The sequence below is a fragment of the Equus caballus genome, chromosome 13 (assembly GCF_041296265.1).
Source record: "Equus caballus isolate H_3958 breed thoroughbred chromosome 13, TB-T2T, whole genome shotgun sequence".
Lineage (NCBI taxonomy): Eukaryota > Metazoa > Chordata > Mammalia > Perissodactyla > Equidae > Equus > Equus caballus.
Genome location: NC_091696.1, coordinates 6212855 through 6229126, shown reverse-complemented (window position 1 = coordinate 6229126; position 16272 = coordinate 6212855). Strand labels below are relative to the sequence as shown.

At 44.9% G+C, this 16272-nt stretch overlaps 1 protein-coding gene across 22 annotated transcripts in view; it reads right to left on the bottom strand.

The window, feature by feature from the left end:
- Positions 1 to 16272, bottom strand: part of TRRAP (transformation/transcription domain associated protein) — a 117395-nt gene that overhangs the window by 16618 nt on the left and 84505 nt on the right. For 13 of the 22 annotated variants that reach the window (XM_023655276.2, XM_023655283.2, XM_023655284.2 and 10 more), the window contains 9 exons: positions 15531 to 15643; positions 14934 to 15069; positions 11106 to 11297; positions 9055 to 9283; positions 8195 to 8460; positions 7518 to 7618; positions 3868 to 4069; positions 2187 to 2351; positions 105 to 195 (listed from right to left, as the gene is read on the bottom strand). In XM_023655276.2, the coding sequence (XP_023511044.2) occupies positions 105 to 195; positions 2187 to 2351; positions 3868 to 4069; positions 7518 to 7618; positions 8195 to 8460; positions 9055 to 9283; positions 11106 to 11297; positions 14934 to 15069; positions 15531 to 15643 (1495 nt within the window). The remainder of the gene's footprint in view (positions 1 to 104; positions 196 to 2186; positions 2352 to 3867; positions 4070 to 7517; positions 7619 to 8194; positions 8461 to 9054; positions 9284 to 11105; positions 11298 to 14933; positions 15070 to 15530; positions 15644 to 16272) is intronic. The other 9 variants (XM_023655282.2, XM_070230722.1, XM_070230721.1 and 6 more) reach the window with 1 other exon arrangement.

The window sequence follows — 16272 nt, the reverse complement described above, 5'->3', positions numbered from 1 at the left end:
GCTGGCAGTGAGCCGTGGGGCAGGCGTGCGTCCCCAGCAGTCAGGACACGGAACGCCCCACGGAGCGCCCCTCCATGCCTGGCCGCAGGCCCCCCGAGACGTACCGCTCTTGTAGCGCTCCCGCTGCTCTATTTTCAGGGTCAGGTACAGGGTCCGGATGGGAAAGTAGACTGCTTGGGGATACACTCGTCCGACCTGCTCAGAGAGACGGGGTAATGAAGAGCACTGCTCGCCAGTGCGCTCTCGATGAGGCCACGTGTCTTGAAAATAGTCAACGTCAATCATTAATGGGTGGCTGGTCTGCAGTTGAACCAAGGAAGTAAATACCGCACCACTGATCTAATTCATGAGGTCAGATTAAACCACAGGTAAAACACCTAGTTGAGCTTTAAAATACACAAGAAGGATCAATATGGTGCATTTCCTCGGTTCTGCCCAGGGACTGCTGATGACAGAGAAACCACTTTCATTTGATGCAGTAAATCTGAGGAAGACAAAATGCATCCGACCCTGGGTCTCACTTAGGCAAACGACAGGAAAACAGACAGTGACACCCGTCAGTCTTTGCAGGAGGCACAATTCACCGGGAATCGTGACGTGATTCTCTAACCAACTGACAGTTAAGCTCAATAGTGAGTAACTCTACTCTGCATGACTACGGGTAGGAGGAGACTGAAAATTTTCTATTTAAGGTAAGATTTCTAATTAAGGTAAGTTTGGTAAAACTGGGGTTACATGGCTCCTTCAAAAGGGCTGGGTAGATAGTATCTAGCTCGGCCACAGGGTGGCTGGCTAATGTACATTAAGAGATGTTCAATGAATGACAATACCCAACAAACCAAATCTACATCCCCAAAGATAAACTCTAAGCAAAACGCCGCACCAGGAACATAGCTACAGCCTCTCAAGGGAAAAATAAAACCAGTTCTGGGTATAACGCGGATGACGCATCCCACGCGAAAAGCAAAGTGCACCAGATGGACAGAAGGATGAGCGTGTGTTCCTAAGCACTTGGTTACGATGCTGCTGGTTCAGGAAAAGTTCTCTGACACTGTCATTTTATAAAAAGCAGCGCAAAGATAGCGTGTCCCAGACTGAACTGTATCCAAGTTTCTGCTGTCTGGGTCCTTCTTCCGCCCCTCAGTCTGCTCAGAGGAGAGGGACAATCTGGAACCATTCTCAAATAATGGTCACGAGAGCCTTTTCACAGGACCCTGGTCAGTCAGATTCCCACCCCTACCCCGGCCCCGCACGACTTTCAGCCTCTAACAGCTGCAGCCGAGCAAGCGTACGAGGGCCAAGGACCACCACAACGATGGGAAACGTCAGTCTTAAGGGAAGCTCCGAAGAGCTGCTGGCATACGACAGGAAATCAGCTAAAGAGCGTAATCAGACACGCATCTCACCATCCGGAACTCTCAGAGTTCTCACTAGTGATCTCACATCTTAAGAGAATGTTTATTTTATTTTATTTTTTTAAAGATTTTATTTTTTTCCTTTTTCTCCCCAAAGCCCCCCGGTACATAGCTGTATATTCTTGGTTGCGGGTCCTTCTAGTTGTGGCATGTGGGACGCCGCCCCAGCGTGGCTTGATGAGCAGTGCCATGTCTGCGCCCAGGATTCGAACCAATGAAACAATGGGCCGCCTGCAGCGGAGCGCGCGAACTTAACCACTCGGCCACGGGGCCAGCTCCAAGAGAATGTTTATTTTACTTGAATTGTATGTGGCAACATGCTCAAGCAAAGAAATTACCATTTTAATACTGTAATGCTGTATCAGATTATTTCATTTCAACCTCAATATATTCTTCAATCACTTTTTTCTTTTTTGAGGAAGATTAGCCCTGAGCTAACATCCGTGCCCATCTTCCTCTACTTTATATGTGGGACGCCTACCACAGCATGCCTTACCAAGAGGTGCCATGTCTGCACCTGGGATCTGAACTGGTGAACCCCGGGCCACTGAAGCGGAACATGCGAGCTTAACCACTGCGCCACCAGGCCGGCCCCTAGTCAATCCCTTTTAATTGTGCTTTATATCAAGTGACATGTAAATGTGTACACATCCGCATCTCTTTGACTTATTTGCAATACTTTGAGTATGCGCATTTTCTTTCTGAAAAAAAAAAAAGGATGTGAAACGAAGACAATTTTTTTTGTGAACAAAGACATCTTGTTATCCCCACCTGGCTAATGAGGTTCAAAAGCAGCTTTCCCTCGGAGCCGACCAAGCAGGTGAGCAGCTGCGGGATCCAGGCCAGCCACTGGATGGGTGGCACGCCGATGCAGTACTTGTCAACAGCGTCTGCCAAAGTATTTTTGTCATCATCAAAACTCAAAAGCCACAGCACCTAAGACAGAAGGAAAAATTCTTGAGTTGAATGAAACGTCTGAGGCCCTTAAGCAAGTGACTTTTCCCCAACATTAAAATACCACATAGAGTAGCTTTACTGGAAATGCAGGAACATATCTACAAAAGGGGACCAGCAATATTGCTAAACTTAAAATAGAAATGTTACAGGTAAGTAAAACCTAAAATTTGACTATAGTTTTTAATCTAGATTTAGCTTTAATGCCAATTACTAACTGATCCCACCTGTTGGCCAGCACGGGGCGCGGGGCATGACCCCAAGGAGCCAACAGGGGGATGAGAAGGGCTGGCCAACCTGCTCATTACACGTGTGATCTCACAGAAACAAAGGGGACTTTTGCTCCCAGTCTCAGATGACCACCCCTTAGGATCAGGGAGGCCACATGCTGGCAGCCTGGTGTCCACGGACTTCTGGAACAACTACACTTAGAAGCAAGCACATTCCGAGTCAGGCACTCAGGGAGCTCTGTTACTGTAACCGGTTTGTGTTGCTCTAGCAGGCTTTAACTACTAGGAGCTGATGTTCATCCCAAATTCTGACATTAAATCAAGAAATTCTAAAAAATCCAAACCTTTAACGCACAAAACAGAAAAGCAGAACCACCATCTTAAATTTTCTGCAAGAATTCGTTCTGGGTCCTATGTATGTGTTTTATGGGAGGGACGAGAGGGAGCGATACTGAGGAAGGAATCTCCATCACGAGCGCTCACCCGTGGGGCACATGTCAACTGCTGACCCTGTCCCTGGTGTTAGACCCAGGCAACGTGGGACGAGACCTCCAGGACTGAGACTTCACTCTGAAGGGTCTGCAGAAACCATGTGGTCAATGTCACCGGGGACTAGAGGTGAGCGGCTCTGTGGCTGTGTGTGCCGTCCCTGCAGGTGAAGATGCGACTCCACTGGGTGTCTGGCAGGTCAGTCGTCCTTGCAGACCCCTCATCCGGCTGCAGGCATCTCTGTGCGGTGTGAGATCCCACGGAGAACACTGGACTGGAGTCCTAAGACCCAGACTCCAGGCTCAGTTTTGCCTGGGCCTCCAAACATGTCCAGGAGTCAGTGTTCTCAGCTTTAAGGATTGGCACCTGAGCTAACAACCGTTGCCAATCTTCCATTTTTTTTTTTTCTTCTCCTCCCCAAAGCCCCTCAGTACATAGTTGTATATTCTAGTTGTGAGTGCCTCTGGTTGTGCGCTATGTGGGACGCCACTTCAGCATGGCCTGATGAGCAGCGCCACGTCCGTGCCCATGATCTGAACCAGTGAAAGCCCAGGCCGCCAAAGGAGGGTGTGCCAACTTAACCACTGGCCACAGGGCCACTCCCCTGTTCTCAGCTTTAAAATGGAACAATGCAAGAGACTTTGAAGAGTGATGGGAATTTGCGAGTTAAGGCATGAAACAGCGCCTCACAGCAGCACAGACTAGTAAACAGCTGAATATTCACCCAGACTTGAAGGCTGCCAGGTGGTCTTTGGTCAAAGCTAATTCTCTGGTCTCACCTTGGCTAAGTACTTCCTGGATTTGCTCTCGTTCTGGTGCCGGCACGCGTGCAGGTAACAGGTGATGGCAGACACTCCGAGGTGCAGCTGCCGCTCCTTCACAAAGATGTTCTCCAGGTAGTCGCCCCACATGGCCCATGCCTTCACCAGCACGTCGTGCATCTGCACGGCTGCAGAAAAGGCTTTGTTTGCTTCCTCAGACCTAAGAGGGCACAAATCAAAACAGACCTTTTTTTTAGGCAAACTTCACATAACGTAATATCAGTCATTTTAAAGTGAGTAATTCACAGGCATTTGGGACATTCAAAATGCTGTGCAACCACCACCTCTATCTAGTTCCAAAACATCTTCATCACCCTGAAAGAAAACCCCAACCACTAAGTTGTTCTGACGTTTGGCTATTGCGAACAGTGCTGCCATGAACATTCGTGACCAAGTACCTGCTTGAGCATCCATTTTTCATTCTTTTGGGTGTATACCTAGGAGTGGAATTGCTGAGTCATATAATCCTATGTTCAATCTTTTGAGGAAGTGCCAAACTATTTTCCAGAGTGTCTGCCCAATGTTACTATCATACCAACAATGTATTAGACTCATATGCCTTATGAACACAGGCGCAAACACCCTCAAAAAAAATGCCAGCAAACCAATCCAGCGGCAGTATTTAAGGATTGTTCACCGTGACCAAGTGGGATTTATCCAGCAACGCAAGGTGGTGGTTCAACACACAAAAATCAATCAATACAACACACCACATTAACAGAATGAAGAAGAAAAATATGATCAGTTCAGTTGATGTAGAAAAAGCATTTGACGAAACCCAACACCGTGTCAGGATAAAAACACCCAACAAACTAGGAACAGAAGAAACTACCTCAACATAACAAAGGTCACATATGAAAAGCCCACAGCTAACATGATACTGTGAAAGGCGGAAAAACAGTTTTCTGAAGATGCCCACTTCTACCACTTGTTTAACTCAGTACTCGGTGTTCTAGCCAGACCAACTAGGGAAGAAAAAAAAAAACACCAGAATGAAAAGAAAGATGAAAAACTACCTCTGTGTGCAGACGGCACGATCTTATGTACAGAAAACCCTAAAGAATTCACAATAAAACTATCACAGCAAATAAATTCAGCAAAGTTGAAAAACATAAGATCAGTATACAAATCAGTTGTATTTCTATACCTTGGAATGGACAATCTGAAAATAAGAAAACATTTTATAATAACATCAAAAAGAATAAAATACTCAGGAATAAATTTAACATAAGAAATGCAAGATTTGTACAATGAAAACTATACGACATTGTTAAATAAAATTAAAGATGACCTGAATAAACCTATCCTGTGTTCATGGATTGGGAGACTCAATATTGTTATGATGGAAATACTCCCCAAATTAACCTACAGATTCAGTGCAATCCCTATCATAATTCCAGCTGCCGTCGTTGCCAAAGTGGATAACTTAAAATTCATGTGGAAATAAGGTAAGGGGTTAAGGGACCCCATAAACCCAAACAATCTTGAAAAAGAACAAAGTCGAAGAACACTTCACAATTTCAAAACTTACTACAAAGCAACAGTAACCAACACAGTGTGGTACCGGCGTTAAGAATGGACATACACATCAATGGAACAGAACTGTGTCCAGAAATAAACCTATACATTTCCAGTCAATGAATTGTCAGCAAGGATGCCAAAGCCATTCCACAGGCAACAAACGGTGCTGGGACAACAGGATATACACATGCATAAAAATTAATATGGACCACTACCCTCACGTCATATATAAAAATTAACTCAAAATGGATTAAAGACCTAAATGGAAGAGCTAAACCTATAAACTCTTACCAGAAATCACAGGAGTAAATGTTCATGACCTTGGCTTAGGCAGTGGTGTCTTAGACATGACACCAAAAGCACAAGCAACAAAAGAAAAAACGGACAAATTGAACTTCATCAAAATGACCAACTTTGTGCATTAAGGACACTAGCAAGAAAGTGAAAAGACAGCCTATAGAATGTGAGAAAATATCTGCAAATCATGTACCTGAAAGAGACTTATATCCAGACATAAGAATTACAACTCAACAATAAAAAGTCAAATAACTCAATTAAAAAACGCACAAAGGAACCTAACAGACAGTTCTATAAAGAAGACATACGAATGGCCAATAAGCACATAAAAGATGCTAAACATGATTAGTCACCAAGAAAATGCAAATCAAAATCACAATGAGATACTATTTCATACTCACTAGCATGGCAATAATCAGAAAAACGGAAAACAAGTGGTGGCTAGGATATGGAGAAATTGGAAACCACAAACACTGCTGGTGGGAATGTAAAATGGTACAGCCATTGTGGAAAACTGTTTGGCAGTTTCTCAAAAAGATAAATGAAGCACCATATGACCCAGCAATTCCATTCCTAGATACATATCCAAGAAAACTGAAAACATGCCCACACAAAACCTTGTACATCAATGTTCATGGAAGCGTTGCTCACGGTAGACAAAAAGTGGAAACAACCCGAATGTATGGATATACAATGGAATATTATTCAGCTATGAAAAGGAATAAAGTACTGATAGATGCTACAACGTGGGCGAACCTTGAAAACATGATGCTAAGGAAAAGAAGCAAGCCACAAAAGGCCACACTGTGTACGATTCTAATTATGTGAAATGTTCAGAATAGGCAAATGATAGAGACAGGAAGTAGATTAGTGGTTGTCAGGGGACAAAGGAAAGGGAGAATAAGGAGTGACTGCTAACAGGAACGTGGTTTCTTTGGAAAAGACGGAAATGTTTGAGAATTAGCAAGTGGCGATGGTGGTACAACACTGTGAATATACTAAAATCCACTGAAATTGTACACTTCCAAACGGTGTGTTTATGGCAGATGAATTTAAAACATTAAGGTAAAAAGGATAAAACCCTTTCATCTTGACAAAATCACTTCCTCATTTAAAAATCAGCTAAAAATGCAACTCCTATACACTGAAAATGTGGAAAGCAGGCTTTAAAGCTCTACATATGGCAGCAGGCAGCATCCTGTGAGTATATCTCATTTGTATACTTTTTACAAAATTTCACCTGACTTTCATTTCTCTAAAACACAATTCAGCAACCTTTTTCTGTAATGGGCCAGACAGTAAATGGCTTAGGCTTTGCAGGCCACACAATTTCTGTCACATCTCCTCAACTCTGCGGCGTAGTGCGACAGCAGCCACAGACAACACCAGTGGGTGTGGGTGTGTTCCGATATCACTTAGAAAAACTGGACGCTGGTCAGACTTGGCCTGCAGGCCACGGTTGACTGACCCCCTGGCTCTAAAACAAAATCATCTCCATAAAAGGAATCAACTCTGTTCCCAAAGGTCGTGCTGAGAAAACGGGGAAAGGAATCCAGTTCTGTACTCCAGCAACTCATTTTTAAGAAGCTTTAAGTGATACATATCAAACTGCCTTATCAATCTACTGCAAGTGACTATCTCCGCAGAGGTGTAATACCTGAAATATCGCACGTGACAACCATCACTAAATCACACCGATTTCTAGCTTGAGCTTCACACCGGCTTCATGTTCTCACTAACTAAACAAGTGGCTGAGGGTCCCTTATCCTCCTCTTATATAACATACATACTTGTTGATCTGGGCCAGGAACATTCCTTTCAGTGCATAAAATTCAGCTGTCATCTCTTTAGTGAAGTATTTTAAGTTGGTAGATTCAATAACTTCAAGGCCCTATTAAAAAAAAAAAGAGTAGGAAAAAAGTTCTTGAAATTTCTCAACAATAATACAAACAGTTCATTAAAATATTTATCTAGGCAATAAGTCCTAAAGGTCACTGACAAGTGTACTTTAAATTGACAAGACTTGCCTGCCACGAATATCTGCTGACGAGCAGTACCGAAACTGAATCACTAAATGCCACATTCAGTTCTAGGCACCTTAAGGGTATTATTTTCTCCAAAGCTTTATATATCTAGTCAGCTTCATTGTCTTTATGAATATTCCTCTGACCACAACCAAAATCTACCTTATACCCACATACATAATCTTGTAGTTTTTAATTTTCTTTCCTTGAATACGTTAACCCAATACACGGCAGAACAGAGACCATCAAATGTAATTCAAATACTCAGGTGGTTTCCTTTCCCTTTCTTGTTTTGGAAGGACTGCTTTCCATTACTAAGGCTGTGTTTACAGAAAGTTCTACCCCTCCTTCCCTCTGATCTGAACCAGTCTCCAGGTGGACACTCTCAGTCTTTACTGGACCCCCCAGCCGGGGGGTAGGCACGGGGCCCGCTGGCACTCTACCTGCATACACTCGTTTTTCCCCATGACTCCTGCCAGTTGGAGGTAGCATTTGACTTGTTGTCGAATCTTCTGGAAGCAATCCACAATAGGAACGGTTGGAATAGTATGAATACGACTTAATATATCCAGAGCTACATTGACCAGTCCTTGTTTTCGGGCAATTTTCCCATATTGGATGATTGCTGAAGCTGATGCGTGAACCCCAAGCATAGCGTTATTTGAACTTGGATCATGCTGAGAACTATTCTCATAGGCAGTTACAATAGCTAGAGAGCAAAGAAATGAGTTATCAGTCCACGTCAAACATCTCAAAATGTTCCACAATAAGGCTTAAATAAAAAATGAAAAACACACACACATGGCTTATGGAAATGGGAAGCTCTGTGATAAACCTCATCGCTTTTCCTCGTATTTTGTACCAAGTGTCAGATGCAAACAGCACTAACTACTGAGATAAGCGTTACCATCTTGGCTAACTAAATCATGAAGGCTGCTGTAAACAAAGATGCCTGGCAGGGTTAGGGGCTGAGCAGGGGGGCCAGGAACACTGGAGAAGGCTACACACAGACACCTGAGAGCAGCTCTTCCTCGGGGGGACTTCCAAACCAAGAGGGCCACAACCGACAGCTCCTATCCCACTGGTCTGCGCCTGATGCAGCGGGCAGTGTCTAGCAGCAATTCTGTTCTAGCTAGAAAAATCTAACAGGTACGGGGAAAAAATCTTCCCATCTTTCACCACCTGCATCTTTACCCTCGCCATACCAACCACTGACCATACCCACCAAAAAAGAGAAAATCTGGTAAAAGAAAAAACAAAACCAAGACATGAAACCAGAACAGCAGGGTGTCTGGAAAATTACATGATGAATGCATGCCGGACCAGGTAGGTTTACCCTGGTAATGATGCTGCCTCCACATGAAGACGCTGCTCCAGTGGGACAAGTCGTCAGACACGATGGGCAGCCTGTTCCTCCAGGTCTTCACCACCGTCTTCATGTCGTGCAGGCTGTTGTTCCTCCCCAGGTTGGTTGGCTGTAAGCCTGCGTTTATTTGCGCAGCTTCCTGAAGTTCGATGATTTGCTGGGCTGCCTAAACGGGACCAGCGTAAGAGAGTCCACTGTCAACATTTTATTACAGATCAAATGAGGAAAATAAGCCACAGGTCAAGCAGGAGTCTGGCCTTTATAAAGACCTCCCAGATCAATTACCAAAGGAAGCACTCAAAGAGACTCTAGATTCCAGGTTCAATTTCTTCCTCACCTCAAATGCTACTCTCAAGTTTAAAACCTCAGCTCTATGGCTACTGTGAGACAGGAGCTGGGAGAACAACCTTGCTGAAGGGCAGTCTCCAAACTCTCTCTCTTGTCCACTCCCTTTGCCACCAACCAAGTGTGGCTCTTCATGTACAACGTCTAGGACAGGACAGCCTCGCGCCCTTCCCTCAGGCTTTCCTGCCATCAACATTTAAAGCCCCAGCCATAGTAAACGTCTTAAAACACGGTTCTGGTGATCTCTTTGGGCTGACACTGCTTCGTCCACATCCCTTAGGAGTCTGTCTAGCCCACTACACTTTCAATCCCGGCTGTGCTGCTGGCCCCAAGCTCGCAGTGCCGTCTGTCTCCTGGGCGGGGGCCCTGGCCACAATCCTGAGCCTGAGCCAACTTTCCCCACCGAGCCCCACCTCCCCTCCCACAGGGATCCCCTCCTCTGAATGCTCACGTTTATTTCCTTTCCTACTAGTACGGCACTGAGTGACACTCTCCCTCTTATTTTCAACTTTGCTTCTTATATGCTTTCTCCCTCCAGTTAGATGCTCCCTTGAGTCAGAGTTCACATTTTAAAACTGTCTGAATCTCCCAAACGAGGCACCTTGTTCAGTCCTCAGTATCCTGGTGTTTGGTCTTAATTTTAAAAATTGCCTAGGAGAATTTATGCTTTCCACCTATATTTCAAATGTAGCTCATTATATTCAGATTTTTGAAAACTTTATCTAAGCCCCTCCACAACCAAAGGCTTACTGAAAACAGAATGACGGGATGTTTGTTTGGAGATGTTAGTGTGTTCCCAGAGTTGTACGACCCTCACCACTGTCTAACTACAGAAGCTTTCCGTCCTTCCCAAAGGAAGCCCTGGGCCACCGGCAGCCACTCCATTCTCCCTCCTCCAGATACTGGTAACCGCTCACCTGCTGGCACCTGAGAGCAGCTCTTCCTCGGGGGGACTTCCAAACCAAGAGGGCCAGCACCGACAGCTCCTATCCCACTGGTCTGCGCCCCTGATGCAACGGGCAGTGTCTAGCAGCAATTCTGTTCTAGCTAGTCTCCAGTCCCCAGGGATGTGTGTGTGTGCACGTGTGTGTATGCGTGTGCAAATGCACGAGGCTAGAAGAGTGTAAAGAAATGTATCCTGTGAGAGGAGAAGCAGGCCAAGGGGTTGTGGGGAGAGATTGCTTTAGAGACGAGCAATGGAATGGTAGCTCACGGGGCTGGAACATATTGTCAGAAACAGCGAAGACGACACACAGAGCAGGAAGCCAAGGCACAGGCCACTTAACCCGCAGTCTTAAGGGCCGCAGAGGATGTGAGACCGTGTCAGACCGAACAGTGAACACCACACTGACAGTGGTACAGTGGGCATTAAGGAAAATTCCTGAAGCAAAAATGAAAATCATCAAAATCACTCCTGAGGATGGCTTCTGTCACTTAAACCCCTTGGAAGCTCCAAAATGGGGAGCAACACTTGATTCCTCCACATTTTGACTCTGGCCTTCCTTTCACTGAGGAAGAGTTTACGCAGCAAAGGACAAGACAAGTGGAAGGAGTGTCCTCTCTGCCGTCCAGCTCGGTTTACGAACCCAAGCCTGGACGGGACGTGCTCTGCTGTGAAGGACCTGAGACAGCACTGTACCCACCTGGAGAAGAGGTGTGTGCACGTGGGACACGACGTGGGGCAAACGCCGCCACTCGCGGATGGCCAAGCTGCTGGCCATCTCCACCAGGCGCTCGATGAAGCTCAGCTGCTGCTCCTCGGGGTGGCAGATGGCCAGGTAGCCGCGGTACATGTTGACTTTCCAGGCCATCTCCTTGGGACAGCTCACTTCCACCTGGGGGTGAGAGAGCATTACATAGGAAGCGATGGGCATTCTTCCTCTCAGTATAAAGGGTCAAAAAGGAAAGCCAATTTTTTTGCAGCCACTTATGAAAAGCAATAAACAGAACTTAAGCCATAAATAGATGTTGATTTTCTTTAGAGAAGTCCCACATTTAGACCGCTTTTTCTGGATACTCTCCTTTCCCGAATACCAGTGAGAGGCCCATCTCTCTAGCTACTAAGGCATGCCACAGGCTCCTTGCTTTAAGGGCATCAGTAGTTCCAGAAAAAGAGGACACTGATCAACACCATTAGGACAACCAGATTAACAGTCACTACTGGGCCACAATGTCGCCAGCCTATTTTCCACGTCTTAAATACACGTTCACCTCCCCTCTGATAAATGCTGGTGTAATTTTGAATTATTTCCAATTCACACCATTATCCTGGGAAATTAATCTAACTTGGCGCACATTATACAAGGAAGCAGAAGACAGAGACTCAGGGTGATATCAGGAGTGAACAGTCATAAATTTCACTGTTCTTTAAAAGCCGCACTTTTTCATCTACCTTAAAATTTCCCCCAGATTTCTTATTTCTCGAACATCAGTTCTACTATGAAGTAGGCTGAGGCTGGAGCCGTCGCATTTCCTGTGCCTGGCCTCTGACCCCTGCTCCCGCACACGCGGCTGAGCGCCAGGCGCAGGCTCCATGTCTGCCCCTGAAAGCACCTGCGTTTGCCCATCACCTTCCAAAGAAAGCACCAGAACTCACTACATTTTACCAATCTCTTACACAGCATTTAAAAAAGTAAATGATAAAAAATTAAAGTCTTTTAAAAAATAAGCTCTTTGTGTATAAGATGAGAGACGATATCTTTGTTGATATCCTTTTGATAGAACTTGATAGAACCTGCCGTAACAAGATCAATAAAACACTCATTCTGAAGCACGTCTGGGAAGTTAATAAAAATTGTACAAATTTTCATGCTGTAACACTATCTGTCCAAATGACGTAAGAATAGTAACGGTGATAATAACGTCATCTTGCATTTATATAACCTTTCAGCTTGTTCTTTTACGTCCTACTTTTTCCAAGCACATTCACATTCACGGCCCTTCTTAGATCTCAATAACCAGTGATAAAGAAAATTCAGGAAGAATAGGCACATGAAAAGATGCTCATCATCGCTGATCATCAGGGAAATGCAAATCAAAACTACACTAAGATGTCACCTTACACCCATTAGAATGACACAAATATCTAAAACTAATAGTAACAAATGCTGGAGAGGTTGTGGAGAAAAAGGAACCCTCCTACACTGCTGGTGGGAATGCAAACTGGTGCAGCCACTATGGAAAACAGTATGGAGATTCCTCAAAAAATTAAAAATAGAACTACCATACGATCCAGCCATCCCACTACTGGGTATTTATCCAAAGAGCTTGAAGTCAGCAATCCCAAAAGTCCTGTGCACCCCAATGTTTATTGCAGCACTGTTTACAATAGCCAAGACGTGGAAGCAACCTAAGTGCCCATCAACAGACGAATGGATAAAGAAGATGTGGTATATATATACAATGGAATACTACTCGGCTGCAAAACAGAACAAAATCATTCCATTTGCAATAACATGGATGGACCTTGAGGGAATTATGTTAAGTGAAATAAGCCAGCGAGAGAAGGATAATCTGTGTATGACTCCACTCATATGAGGAATTTAAAAATGTGGACTAAGAACAGTTTAGTGGATACCAGGGGAAAGGTGGGGTGGGGGTGGGCACAAAGGGTGAAGTGGAGCACCTACAACACGACTGACAAACATTAATGTACAACTGAAATTTCACAAGATTGTAACCTATCATTAACTCAATAAAAAAAAATTCTGAACTCAAAAAAAAAGAAAATTCAAGAAGGCAAACTTGTGAGCACATCTGCTTCCAACACCGTCCTCTACAGTTACACCAATCTCACATTTTCTGGACTTAAATGCTGTTCAAGATTGGCTTCTGTCCATCGCAACACCCATCCTCCGTAACACGAAGAACAAAGGCCTCTCTTCTACTTTTTTCCTCTACTGAAAAAAAGTTACCCCATGTATTAAACCAAAGCAAGAAAGGTACTCCTGCAGCAGCCCTACAGTCGCAACACACAGGAACAAAAACCAAAGTAACTTGTTGAGTTTCTTCCCTTTAAATACCAGCCAATGAGTAAATAATTTAGTACTATCAAGACCATTTGAAATTAATTTATTGCATTGCTCAGAATGTTTATACATATACTTAGAGCTTTTTCCTAACCAGTAAGTACCTTACGATTTTTAGAAAATAATCAAGAGTTTATGAAAGAGCAGATTCATTTGTCAGACCTATGGACAGCATGATTAAAGAAAGAATAATCAACCGTAAATGCGTTCTATCAGCTATATATATACATATATATATTTACCAACATAAGTGATTAGTGATTTCTTGGAGAGACAGGAACTCCTGCATCAGATGCGGAATTTCCCAAATCCCAACCAGAAAGTCAAGCCTGGACTCCATTTCCACCCTCTGTGGTTAACAGCTTGTGACTATTTCAGGCTTTCAAGCTTCCGAATTTTGTTAAAAATCGACATTAGTAATAAAATAAACACTGCAGCCACAATGCAGGTTAAAATTTTAGGTTCACCATTTCAAAGAAAGTGGCCCCACAATCCCCATGTGCTTTTGCAGACTCCACACTGAGAAGAGAGGGAATCACTGGTGTGAATGTAAAGAAACCCTTACGGAGTGCGACCAAGATAACGGCCTTCTTCCCTCTAAACCCCATAACGTGAACATCACACGGAAACGTCAAAACTGAGGAGCAGCAGCAAGGAAGGGGCCGGGGGGGATATGATGGCAGGGCACTGACGCAGGAAAAATCCAGAGCAACACGAACGGCCACATGCGAAGACCGTCTAGGGCAGTCAGAACAATGTGTCACGGGGTTCAGATGACACAGAGCTGCCCCGTCCAGCAGCTTTTGATGCTCCTGCCGGAAGCCTCCCACTGGGGAAAGGGAATTGTACTTCTGCGCCCACTCTCCCATCGTGTCCTAAATGCCTCTGGACGGAGTTTAATTTTTTTAAAACGCGGTGCTCAACCAAGGAGATGACTCAACTACACTGACACTGCACAGTCATCACTTCCGTGAGACATAACATGCCCTGAAGATGACACAGTTTCATTCAACAAACTTTTACCGACAGCAACGAACCTGCCAGGCCCTGGGCTCCTATGACTCACGCTTGCCGTACTCTCTCCCAGCAGCACTTCTGCAAACCGAGTCCACCAATAAAACCGCCTGTTCTTCAAATCTCTCCAGGAACTATTAGTCTGTTTTCTCATAGACTCAAGGGTCTCCACATCTGATACTTATTATTGTAATTGATTGATGAACTAACAACAATTTATAATTGAACTCAAATTTAGGAAAAGTGTTAGAGATAACCAAAAATAACTCTTGCTTCCCAAGAGCTATCTTTCATCTGCCAGAATGCCCAGCTTGTCCTAAGAGTAGCGACGTCTCCAGAGAGTCAGGGCTTTGGCAAAAGGAAGCGCGCAGCTGTGGGGACCGTAACCCGAGAGCGGCAGAGTGGGCAGGAGGCGGAGGGACATCTCACCTGCACCAGCGCCTCCTTCATGGCGGTCCAGTTGGACACCCGCCAAGCGCACTCCAGGACCAGGTACGGGTTTATGTGACCCTTGGACTGGCCGTATTCCGTCAAGGCTTCCCACTGGTTCAACTCCTTAGAGCACCTGGGAGAAGAGGGAGCCAAGAGCAAAGGTTCAGTTACCAGCAGATTCAGAGAGCGCCAGGCACAGGCCTTCGCGGTGTTTATTTCCACCCTACAGAGGGAAAAAACTTTTCCCCACACAGAGAGAAGGGAGGGCTTCTGTGGGGGGCTGAGTCTGGCTCCATCTTCCACCTGCCCTCTGGAAGAAACTGCTCCCCGGAGCACCAGGAATGCCCTCCCTCCGGCAAAGAGCGCAGAGCATAGAGCCACGGAGAGGCAGGATCATTTGCTGTTTCCCTAGCAGACACTTCTAATTACTTGAGACTTTTAAGTTCTTCTTAGATTTTTGTCTGTTCTTTTCTCTATGGGGCCATAAAGAAAGTAGCAAAGTCCCCTTTCAAAACGCTCGTTATGAGAAAACTTCAGAGCTTGCACTGGTTCCCGTAACTGATTCTTAAAGACACCAACCGCCGCGCAGCTCACCGGATCCAGTGGTCCTCCCAAAGCTGGTACTCCGGGAAAATAGCGGGGGACGCGTTACTCCGCTCGTGCTCCTTTTTGGCTTTATCCATGGCCTTTTCATAGGATTCTTGTGCCTAAAAAAGTTAATAATGCTTTTAAGCCACTGTTTAACTAGAAACTTTACCACGGCCATCGCTGAACTATTTAGGGCCAGTTGGATCACAGACCTGGGAGTGCCTCATACTCTTCTCTATATCACTGAACACTCGAAATTCTCTATTCACAGACAAGAGAAGAGAGCGGGAGGAGAGCCCAGGGTGCGTAATTCCCCAGACAGAACGGAAGGAGAGACTGCCCAGACCTGCCTCCAAGAGCAGGGCCACAGCCTGTGCCTATGCTTCTGGGGTTTCTGTGGCTCAGTGTCCTACACAGGGCTGAGAAGCTCATCCTGTGACAGTGGCCCACACTACATTGAAAGGACAAGTCCGAGGATTAAAATTTAAACACTAAACGCCATCTACCTGCCATTTCCAACAGGACCAATGACTGCAGATAAAAAGCATCCACATTAGCAACTAACAGGAGAGGATTTAGGACTGGGCTTTAAAAATGTTCGTGTCATATATGTACATTTCTCTTAAATTGAGACACTAATCAAGGGGCCTTCACATGTAGGATAAATGCTTCAAATAAAACAGTACACTTCTTATTTAAACGTGAATTCTGACTTGAGGACATTACAGTGAAGAAACACTAGAAACGG